At 57.6% G+C, this 10950-nt stretch overlaps 1 protein-coding gene across 2 annotated transcripts; it reads left to right on the top strand.

The window, feature by feature from the left end:
* The first annotated feature begins 1311 nt into the window (after positions 1–1311).
* Positions 1312–7672, top strand: Glyctk (glycerate kinase). Of its 2 annotated transcripts, none has more exons than XM_048334673.1 (5): positions 1312–1328; positions 4111–4524; positions 4998–5149; positions 5602–5777; positions 6228–7672. In XM_048334673.1, the coding sequence occupies exons 2-5, from the start codon at positions 4148–4150 to the stop codon at positions 7110–7112; spliced, it is 1590 nt and encodes a 529-aa protein (XP_048190630.1). In that variant the 5' UTR covers positions 1312–1328; positions 4111–4147; the 3' UTR covers positions 7113–7672. The 2 variants fall into 2 exon arrangements, with proteins under 2 accessions (XP_048190630.1, XP_048190629.1); XM_048334672.1 differs by lacking the exon at positions 1312–1328 and adding an exon at positions 3573–3966 and having other exon boundaries at positions 4123–4524.
* The last annotated feature ends 3278 nt before the right edge of the window (positions 7673–10950 follow it).

Genomic DNA, 10950 nt, shown 5'->3' with positions numbered 1-10950 from the left:
ACTGTTCTCCATTAAAATATCCTCTATTATAAAGAGAAAATTACAGACACACACACACACACAAAATGGTTTGGAGACCTGTGGAGAGATGTGGCAGCTGTCAAAGTGAGCATGTGAGGTAAAATAAGTTTGAATATGATTTTCAGAAAATCGAATTGTGTAAAAGCAGAGTATTCTTGCCAGGCATACTGATGAACACCTGTAGTCTTAGTTTGTGTGGTTTTTTTTGCCAGTCCTGGGGCTTGAACTCAGGGCCTGGGCACTGTCCCTAAGCTTCTTTTGCTCAAGGCTAGCACTCTGCCACTTGAGTCACAGTGCCACTCCGGCTTTTTCTATATATGTGGTGTTGAGGAATCGAACCCAGGGCTTCCTGTATGTGAGGTGAGCACTTTACCACTAGGTCATATTCCCAGCCCTCTTAGTTTGTGTTTTTTTTTTTTTTTTTTTTTGCCAGTCCTGGGCCTTGGACTCAGGGCCTGAGCACTGTCCACTGTCCCTGGCTTCTTTTTGCTCAAGGCTAGCACTCTGCCACTTGAGCCACAGCGCCACTTCTGGCCATTTTCTATATATGTGGTGCTGGGGAATCGAACCCAGGGCCTCATGTATACAAGGCAAGCACTCTTGCCACTAGGCCATATTCCCAGCCCCTAGTTTGTGTTTTGTTTTACGGTTTTTGTCAGTCATGGGGCTTGAAATCCCTGAGCTCTTTTTTGCTCAAGGCTAGCACTCTTTTTATCTCTTTGAGCCCCAGCACCATTTCCGGTTTTCTGGTGATTAAAGGGCGCTAAGGGTCTCATGGATTTTTCCTTGCTCAGGCTGGCTTTGAACTGCGATCCTCAGAGTTCAGCCTCCTGAATAGCTAGGATGACAGGCGCCTTGGTTTAGCCTTAGCATTCTGAGAGGCTGAGGTAAGGCCGATTGCGAGTTTGAGGACAGCTGGGATTACAAAGTGAGACACCCCCCCTCCCCCGTCTCAATAAACACATGAAACAAATACTCCAAGCCCCCCCAAAATCCCTGTTCCTCAAAAACAAGCAGACAAAAACAAACCCATGAGTATCTTCGTTTGTGAGTTCTGGGGTCCGAATCTGATTGGTGACCGCAGGAGGATACTAGCGCTGTTCAATCCACTGCGGGGATCAGAACCGTGGCCCGAAGGAGGCGCCGGCCAGCTCTCCCCACCCGCAGAGCCCGGCCTAAGCTCCGAGCTCCAGCTCTACCCCTTTCAGCCCCGCCCCCTCCACTTCCGGTCCCCCGCACTTCCGGTCTCCGCAGCTTGTGGGGAGGGGGGGCGGAGAAAGCCCGGAACTTCCGGAGTCGCTGCGCGGTAATTTTGCGTCGTGAGGAGCCCCCTCGGCCCTCGGGAATCATTTCGGACCCAGGGCACAGCAGAAAGGGGGTGCAACAGCCGAGCTCTAGGTCTAGTGTCAGCGGGCGTGTCGCGGCGGCCATTCCTCCGAGGAAGACGACGCGGGGAGGGCGGGGCCTGAGCCGGCGACATGTCATTTCCGGGCCCTCCGAAGGTAGGCGTGTGTCCGGAAGTGGCGTCATCCGGGCGCGCGCGTGCGCACCGGGCGTGTGGCGGCTCGGTCTTTCTTTTTTTTTTCCCCCCCCAACTTGTCGACAGCGGAGGGTGCTGGATTGGAGAGGAGACGCTGCCTGGTAATCGAGGTGGAGGATTTAGGCTATTACAGACCCCCCCCCCCCCAGCTGTGAATGTGGCCTAGTGGTAGAGCGCTCGCCTAGCACGCATGAAGCCCTGGGTTCGATGCCTCAGCACCACATACACAGAGAAAGCCAGAAGTGGCGCTGTGGCTCAGGTGGCAGAGTGCTCGCCTTGAGCAAAAAGAAGCCAGGGACAGTGCCCAGGCCCTGAGTCCAAGCCCCAGGACCGGCCAAAAACACCACCACCACCACCAAAACACTCGCGGGGTTAAATTTGAATTTGAGATCATCAGTGAACCATTCCCCTGTAGAGACATATCCCAAATATTGCACAGGGCATACCGATGGCCAAAAAAGTTTTCCTTAGTGGAAGTTCAAATTTAACTGAAGGTCCTGGAATTACATCCCAACCTTGAGAGTCCCTTATGCCCCAGATTCTGGTATCCAGTAGCAAGATTGGGTCATCTGGGAAGTAGGTACAAAGTTCGGTTGGGCTTTCAAAAGAAAAAAATAAAAATCAAGATTTTTTTTTTTAAATGCTGTGTGCTCTTAGCTCTAATAAACAAGCCCCAGTGATCCTCCTGGCTAAAGCTGAGTTCCCCGTGGCGGTACCTTCTTCTCGGTGACCTTTCAGCAGGAGTTGGGCAGGGCCAGGCTTTTATGGGAAAGCAGAGATCTTGTTGGCTAAAACCGCCAGCGTCTGAAAGTTGCTAGTATTTTGGGTGTGAGAGAAACTGATGTTTGGTGTTAAGTGCACTGCCACAGACCTACATACCTAACTTCTGAGGGCATGAGGCTTAATTTCATTCCACTTTCACATTTTGTGCTGGCCCCCGTAAGAGAAATGGAGATTCCCTAACCACTCACATCGAGTTACTTGAGAGGCTGAGACAGGGAGGAATGCTTACAGTTCCAGCCCAGGCCAGGCAGAAAAGTTCCCAGAACCCCTTTCTTAACCAGTAGGTGCATGTCATCACAACAAGCTACCATCCTAACTTGCAGAGGGGAGGCTGAGATCCAAATGACTGCAGTTCATTGCCGGCCCATATTGAAAAGTCCGAAAGACTCCATCTCAGGTGAAACTGAGGGTGGTGGTTCACACCTGTTATCCCAGCTACAAAGATGGGAAGCCTAAAATGATCATTTCATGGTCCAGGGTGTGACAGGGCAGGAAGTAAGGGACTTTCTCAAAAAAACCATTGGGCTGAGATGTGACACAGTGGAGCACCTGCCCTGAATTCAAACCCCAGTATCTACACACACGCACACACACACACACACACGAACTATAATCCCACCTCTAAACCTCCTTCCCCTACCTCATCCACACTTGCTGATGCAGTTAGTTTACAGCATTCATGGTAGGCACTGATTAAAATAGATGCCTTGTTAGGGACTAGAATGTAGCTCAGTAGTAGAATGGGAGAAACATGGGAGAAAGCTCTTGGTTCAATCCTTAGCACACACACCCTTTATAAATGAGCATTTTGTGGCTTTATTTTCCCCACCGCCCAAAGCTTCTCTAGCATTTACTTTGCTCAGTGGGGGAAATGACTATTTGGGTTAAGTTATGGGAGGCTGCTCCAGCCATTGGCTTTTCACCACTGTGGGTGGTATGACTGAGGACTTGTTTTGCTGTCTCAGAGCCAAAAGCGGTGTTCTTGGCAAGAGTGGGCCTGGCCAGCTATGTAGGTAGAAGGGCATTTTTCCCCCCCTGTCATGTAGATTGAGTCCCATAACACACAGCGTCTTGCAGTACCTGGGGACTTAGCTAAAGTTCCCCAGCCCTCCCAAAACATCCCTGATTCTCGAAGAATTAGACTTTGTTGCTCCTTTGGATTTGTACCTGGGCCTCTTGCCGGGCTGAGCTTGAGCTTGCCCAGGTTGTGTGTGTCTCATGGAACGCGCAGCCTCCCCACGCGGACCTAGTCTTCCCAGCCCGGTTCCATGAGCTAATGAGTTAGAGCAGGCTGGAGGTCAGTGGGCTCGAGGTTAGTGAGTGGCAGCAGAAGTGGTCAAGAGGGCAGGCAGGAGTGCTAGGAAGGGGCATTACCACTGGGTGAGGGCTCCGTGCCGGCGGTGGAAAGGGGGTGGGGTGAGAGCCCACTGGTGGGAATTGCTCCCTCGGCGAATGATTAACCCGCAGCCAAAGAGGGTGACCTAGGAGGAGGGTCCGTTTCCTAGGAACTTTGGACTTGGGGTGGCATCTCCAGGGGACCGGTGTGTGGCCCGCAGAAGAGGAGGACTTGGCTGGGTGGCAGGGCTCCAAGGACTGGCAGGAGATCAGGTAGCTGTGGGTGTCAGGAAAAATCTCCTTGAGCCGTCAGAGGGTTCATTCTCGCAGCAGTGGCCGTGGCGTCTGAGCCGGACGGGAGTAGCTACGAGGTGGGTGGGTGGGGGGCTTCTGTCGGTGGCCTCATTCGTGCTTTTTTGTCCTCTTAGGTGGGCTATGGGCACGAGGTGGTGCTGAGCACAAGGGGGCATGGCTGTAGCCCTGCAGGTGCTGCCCTGCCTGGCCCGAGCCTCCTCACGCCCTTGCTCCTGGAGGGCTCCAGCGGCCCGGCTGGCCAGCGGCATGGCCCTGGCGGAGCAGGCGCGACAGGTGTTTGACGGTGCTGTGGGGGCCGTGCAGCCGGGCCCCATGCTGCACAGGGCGTTGTCCTTGGATCCCGGGGGCCAGCAGCTGAAGGTGCGGGACCGGAGTTACCAACTGAAGCAAAACCTCTACCTCGTGGGCTTTGGCAAGGCCGTGCTGGGCATGGCGGCGGCAGCCGAGGAGCTCCTGGGCCAGCATCTCGTGCAGGGTGTGATCAGCGTCCCCAAGGGGATCCGTGCTGCTATGGAGCATGCCGGCAAGCAGTAAGGAGCCTCGGGGGGCTGCTCCCCACTGTCCATTGTAAGGAAAATGGCTCAGATCACCAAAGCTGGCCTGGAGCCCTTTTTTTCCCTACCAGTGTTCCTTTGCTCCTGGGTCTGCCCTTTCTGGGTGGGTGTCAGTGACACCCTTGTTTATGCCTTTACTCACCCCCACCCCCTGCACGAAATCAGGCGGGAGAGGCCTGGGAAAGTGGTTTTGTGGTAGAGTGCTTGCCTAGCATGCATGAGGCCCTGGGTTCGAGTCCTCAGTACCACACACAGAGAAAAAGCCGGAAGTAGCTCTGTGGTTCAAGTGGTAGAGTGCTAACCTTGAGAAAAAGAAGCTCAGGGGCAGCGCCCAAATCCTAAGTTCAAGCCCCACGACTGGCAAAAGAGAAATGAGAAATCAGGAGGGAGGAGAGGCGTCCCCCCCCCCCCCCCCCGTCTCTCACTTACTTGGTTTGCTTCCTCCTCAGGGAGATGTTGCTGAAGCCGCATAGCCACATCCAGGTCTTCGAGGGTGCTGAGGACAACTTACCAGACCGCGACGCCCTGCGGGCTGCGCTGGCCATCCGGCAGCTGGCCGAGGGACTCACTGCTGACGACCTGCTGCTGGTGCTCATCTCAGGTTTGGGTGCCAGATTCGGCTCAGGGCCGGGGGGGGAGGGGGAGTTGAGGGGTTGCTCCAAGTACCAGGTTATTCCGCAATTGGTCCGCGCTCCCAGGGTAGCGTTGGGACTGGAAGGTAGGGGCGGCGGTGAGGAACCTGGATGGCTCCACCCGGGCGGCCTTGGGCTCCCCTGAGCTGTGAGGTCCTCCCCACCTTGTTGGGTGAGGGGGAATGGGAACAAACGGAACCCCTGCTCTGAACCCGGTTCCAAGCTCCTAAGGATCGGCTAGTTCTTCTTGCGCCTGCTAGGATCTGGGGGTGGCCGGGGCATGGTGACTGTGTATACTCGCTTTATGTCCACACGGGGGCGCTGGAGCCCCGTCTTCCTTCTCGGGCTTGCCTGCCACTGTCCACCCGGTCCCTGGACTGGGATGCATCCCCTCCACCTGAGACCCTCACTAACTCTGCAGGTGGGGGCTCGGCCCTGCTGCCTGCCCCCATCCCCCCCGTCACACTGGAGGAGAAGCAGACGCTCACCAAGGTGCTGGCGGCCCGCGGAGCCACCATCCAGGAGCTGAACACCATCCGGAAGGCCCTGTCCCAGCTCAAGGGCGGAGGGCTGGCTCAGGCCGCCTACCCTGCTCAGGTGCGCCCATCGCGTCTTCCTCCCGCAGCCCTGGGCTCCCCGCGTGCGGGGCCGGGAGGTGACAGCCTAGAGCAGGGTCCAGGTTGACAGCGGCCTGGTGGCAGGCGGGCAAGTCCTGAGAGGGGTCCTTGAGAGAGGAGGGGGTTCTCCTGGCTAGACGCTGTGGGAATCCACCCGAGCGTGGTAAGCAGGGCCTAGGGATGGAGGTTCGGCTCGGGTGGTAGGGTGCCTGCCTAGCAAGGGCCAGGCCCCGAGTTCAAACCCAAGTAGTACCAAAGGAAAAAAAATCAAAAAAGTGAAGTGGTTGTGGATGTGTACTGAGTGCTGGATGCCCCAAAGCAGTTTGTCCTTAAGGATTGGGGGGGGGCAAGGGAGGAGGTGGGACTGGGCCTCTGAGGCTGGCGGAGGTGGGACTGGGCCTCTGAGGCTGGCCCCGTGGCCCTCCCCCAGGTGGTGAGCCTGATCCTGTCAGACGTGGTGGGGGACCCCGTGGAGGTGATCGCCAGTGGCCCTACAGTGGCCAGCGCCCACAACGTGCAAGACTGCCTGCACATCCTCAACCGCTACAGCCTTCGCACCGCCCTGCCCCGCTCCGTGAAGACGGTGCTGGCCCGGGCCGACTCCGACCCCCGGGGGCCACACGCCTGCGGCCACGTCCTCAACGTGATCATCGGCTCCAACGTGCTGGCGCTGGCCGAGGCCCAGAAGCAGGCCGAGGCGCTGGGCTACCGGGCGGCGGTGCTGAGCACGGCCCTGCAGGGCGACGTGAGACGCGTGGCCCGTTTCTACGGGCTGCTGGCCCGCGCGGCCGCAGCCCGCCTCACCCGCTCCGCCACGGCTGCGGCTTCCGCGGAGGAGGAGGAGGAGGAGGAGGAGGCCAAGCTTCACCAGCTGGCCGTTGAGCTGCAGCTCCCCGACCTGCAGCTGGAGGAGGCTCTGGGGGCCGTGACGGAGGCGAGGGGCCCCGTGTGCCTGCTGGCGGGGGGAGAGCCCACGGTGCAGCTGCAGGGCTCTGGCAGGGGCGGCCGGAACCAGGAGCTGGCCATGCGTGTCGGAGAAGAGCTGGGGAGGCAGCCCCTGGGGCCCGTGGAGGCGCTGTTTCTGAGCGGTGGCACCGACGGGCGAGATGGGCCCACGGAGGCTGCCGGGGCCTGGGTCACGCGGGAACTCTCCAGCCAGGCCGCCGCCCAAGGCTTGGACATGGCCGCCTTCTTAGCCCACAACGACTCGCACACCTTCTTGTGCCGCCTCCAGGGTGGCTCGCACCTGCTGTACACAGGGATGACGGGTACCAACGTGATGGACGTCCACCTCCTGTTTCTGCGGCCTCAGTGACGGCACAGGCCGTGGTCTGAGAGTCACACACACCCATAAGGTGTAGACCCATGGCAGGGCCTTAGGGAAGGCGAAGGTGGTCCCCAGGGCCGCCGCCCCAGGGCTTGGGACCCCTGTGCTGAGCCTCGGCTGCTTGGTTGTCTCCTTGTCCCATCCTACACATTCATCGCCATCAACCACATTGGAAGATGGAGACCCTCTTCCACTCCTACCACTGTAGCGGTTGCAGGGAGCCCCGAGGACGGGGACCAGCCCCTAGGACTGTTCTCCACCCTCCTCCCTCTAAGCCACCCTTCCCAGGCCTGCCTGCTCTGTGGTGTGATGCTAAGAGGACTGAAAAGATAAAGGACCAGGCTGTGGGTGCACCTTCCCCTCGGGACTCACTCCATCTAAATGGCAGTCAGAAGCCCGGCACTGGTGGCTCAGGCCTGTAGTCAGGAAGCTGAGATCTGAGGATCAGGTACAAAACCAGCCCTGGGTGGGGAAAGTCCTTGAGATCCTCTATCTTCAGTTAACCAGCCAAAAGCCAGCAGGGGAGCAGTGGCTCAAGTGGCAGAGTGCCAGCCTTGAGTGACAAAGCTAAGGGAGAGGGCCCAGATCCCGAGTTCAAGTCCCGGTACGTTCTTCATAAATAAACAAACAAACAAATATCACTCTATGCCTGTCTCTTTGGATTGAGGGAGGTTGAGGCAGGCTCCCAGCATGCTCTGTGGGTGAGTAGAGAGCCCATGGAATTCACCTCTGTGGACTGCTTCTGCTCTAACCAGTTTGTTTGTGTTTCTTTTTTAACCAGTCCTAGGGCTTGAACTCAGGGCCTGAGCACTGTCCCTGAGCTTCTTTTGCTCAAGGCGAGCACTCTACCACTTGAGCCACAGCGCCACTTCCGGCTTTTCCTGTGTATGTGGTACTGAGGAATCGAACCCAGGCCTTCATGCGTGCGAGGCGAGCACTCTGCCGCTGAGCCACCTTCCCAAGCCTCTAAGCGGTTCTCGTGGAGAGCATCGTTGCCACAACCCCTCCACCTCCTTGTAGGCCTCGTTGGGTAGATGTTTACTTCCTGCCAACCCCAGGCATCCCTTCTGCATTTGGACCGCCCTTAGTTTTGGCTGCACCCAAATCCGCCTCGTCTCCTGGTCCTCTGGACTCCTCCAGGCCACAAGAGTCTCATTTTTCTCTTCTGTGCCAACCCCGTGGTCTCAGGCTGAACATCCCCAGGTCTCTCAGCCACTCTTCTGGAACACAGCCCAGCTGTGGTGGCAGCCAGGACGGCTCCGGCCTTGGGGTAGTTGAGTGGGTCAGGACAATGAACGAGTCTAAGCTGGGCGCTGGTGGCTCACGCCTGTCATCCTAGCTACTCAAGAGGCTGAGACCTGAGGGCTGCAGTTCAAAGCCAGCCGCGGCAGGAAAGTCCTTAGGGATAGTGTCCATGCCCTGAGTTCAAGTCCCAGTACTGGCATGAACACACACACACACACACACACACACACACACACACACACACACACACACACACACACACCGCTTTGTCCTGTCCTAGCTGGTGGCCGGAAAGGGGCAAGTGGAGAGGAGGGCCGCCCCGAAGGGTACCTGGGCCCTGGCTTCTCTAGAACCCTCCGGCGCAGTGTGGGTGCCCTCGGTGTCCGCCGGCTGTCCCCGCCGTGCGCCACGGCTCCAATCCCTATATGAGCGAGCAGCAGAATCACATAGGAATAAAAAGCCATAGAGAACAGCGAGGCGTGGGGGGCTGCGCTTGGGGGGCTTTTCCTCTCCCCGGAGGCTGCCGGGGACTCCGGGCCTGGCCCCCCCTCCTCCTGGGAAGAGCCTCTGTTCCCTTCCTGGGCTCTGGGCCTCCTTGCCGGCAGGCAGGGCTCAAAGCGGGCAGCTGGTGCACCCAGGGCTGGGGCTGGGGACGCGGACGTTCTGTCCTGACGACGTGGGTCTCCGTCTCGGGTGACACCGCCTCGTGTGTCACTGCCTGTGTCCCGAGGGTCCTCAGACTCCATTCTTACTTGTGACAGTGTATTAGCACTGGATACCAGCTTGCCGAGGAGGAAGATTGGGGTTGTGGGGGCTGCAGGGCCAGGCCCTGAACTGTCCCCATAGGACACCCAAATGATCTCCAACCGTCCCATCCTATCCATCCTGTTATCTGTCATCTATCTTATTTATGTTTACTTTTGGGGGACTGGGGATTGAACCCAGGACAAGTGTTTTGCTATCTATCTGATACTGATTTTTTTTTTCTTTTTGGTCCGTCTTGGGGCTTGACCTTGGGGCCTGGGTGCTGTCTCTGAGCTCTGTTTACTCAAGGCTAGTGAGTGCTCTACCACTTGGAGCCAGCGCCACTTCTGGTTTTCTGGTAGGTTAACTGGAGATTAAGAGTCGCACAGACGTTCCTGCCTGAGCTGGCTTTGAACCGCAGTCCTTCGATCTTCGTTTCCTGAGGATCTAGGATGACAGGCGTGAGCCCCTAGTGCTGGGCTTGATCAGCTGTTATATATCTATTATCAGTCCATGCGTGTGTGAGCGTCTGTCTTCCGGACGATTACATGAGATAAGGCCCCCCAAGGTGAACATTCGGTAGGACTCATTATTTGCTCCTTCAATGTCAATTACGGATCATTAAGGCAAAGCGCTCCCTTCCTTTGTCTTTTGGCTGCTGTCGGTGCTGCTGGCTCAGGTTTCTGCTGCCCAGGTAGCCGCTTCATCTCGGTGCCTCGAAGGTTTCCCTGGCTAGAGGATTTCACCACGAAGGTGCTTGGTACCTGCCCTCCCCCCCCAAGCTCTCCCGTTCTCTACACTGGGCATGATATGAGCAGTGAGCGCACCCAGCCCTTGGTGACCTTTTGTCCTATAGTTGAAGAAACAGAGAAGGCAAGGTGGCTAAACCAGGACTGCCTGGCAAGTCAGCCACCAATGTGGGGTGAGAAGGTGCTTAGGACATGACTGGTCATTCCTAGCACCCCCCCGAGGATCAGACCCCCCACCCCCCGAGGCCTTCCAGGAGCTCAGCTGAGCCAGGGGTCGCACTTAGACCTTCCTTGCTGCCCCTCAAAACTTCAGGGTGGCGGCATGACCACCCCAGGCCTTTCTAGGGATCGATCAGTGAGGCACATCTGGTCTCTTCTTGGCTCTGATACCTGTGTGGTTTGGAAGGAAGCCGTGTTCAGTGAGCTGCTGTATCCACGCGTGTGCCTGCGTGAGGGCCCATGTTGGTGTGTGCGCAACCCGAGGCCAGCCACCGAGCAGACCGACGGACGGACTGCGGCACAGTTGAGTGTCGTGAGAACCTTGGGGACACTGTGGAACAGGTTAGGCAGAAAGTCCGTGAAGGCGGGCAGAAGGGAGTTGGTGAGGGGGCCTCACGGGGCCTGGCTGAGAGAGAGTTGCCCTCATGGGGAGCAATTCCACGAGCTCACGTGGAAGATCCGCCTTCCTCGGTATGTGGGGGGGAGGGGGGGCGTGGTATGAAAGCATGCGAGGAGACAGGGAAGGTCACAGGTGGGATCCCGAGAAGCCCCCCCTCCCCTCTTCCCTTTGGTCTGTTCCTGTTCAGCCCCAGCCTTGTTTGTTTGTTTGTCTACTACCACTTGAGCCACAGCGCCACTTCCGGCTTTTCCTGTGTATGGGGTACTGAGGAATCGAACCCAGGGCTTCACGCTTGCTAGGTGAGCACTCTACTGAGCCACCTTCCCAGCCCCTCAGGGGGACAACATGTCTTGCCAAGACCCCTTAGTCTTTGGGAAAGTGCCAGTGGCAGGCGGATCTGTGTGAAAAGGCTGTGCAAGGGAGGCTCGGGGAGAGAGGAAAGAAGGATGAGGTATTAGTAGTGCCTTCC

This window comes from Perognathus longimembris, chromosome 26 (genome assembly GCF_023159225.1).
Source record: "Perognathus longimembris pacificus isolate PPM17 chromosome 26, ASM2315922v1, whole genome shotgun sequence".
Taxonomy (NCBI): domain Eukaryota; kingdom Metazoa; phylum Chordata; class Mammalia; order Rodentia; family Heteromyidae; genus Perognathus; species Perognathus longimembris.
Note: the sequence above shows the minus strand (reverse complement) of the source record. Positions and strands in the feature narration are given on the sequence as shown.

Coding starts and splice junctions, on each gene's coding strand:
- Glyctk (XM_048334673.1), top strand. CDS start 4,148: ATGGCTGTAGCCCTGCAGGTGCTGCCCTGCCTGGCCCGAGCCTCCTCA. Junction 4,525..4,997: donor ATGGAGCATGCCGGCAAGCA/GTAAGGAGCCTC, acceptor CTTCCTCCTCAG/GGAGATGTTGCTGAAGCCGC. Junction 5,150..5,601: donor GCTGCTGGTGCTCATCTCAG/GTTTGGGTGCCA, acceptor CTAACTCTGCAG/GTGGGGGCTCGGCCCTGCTG.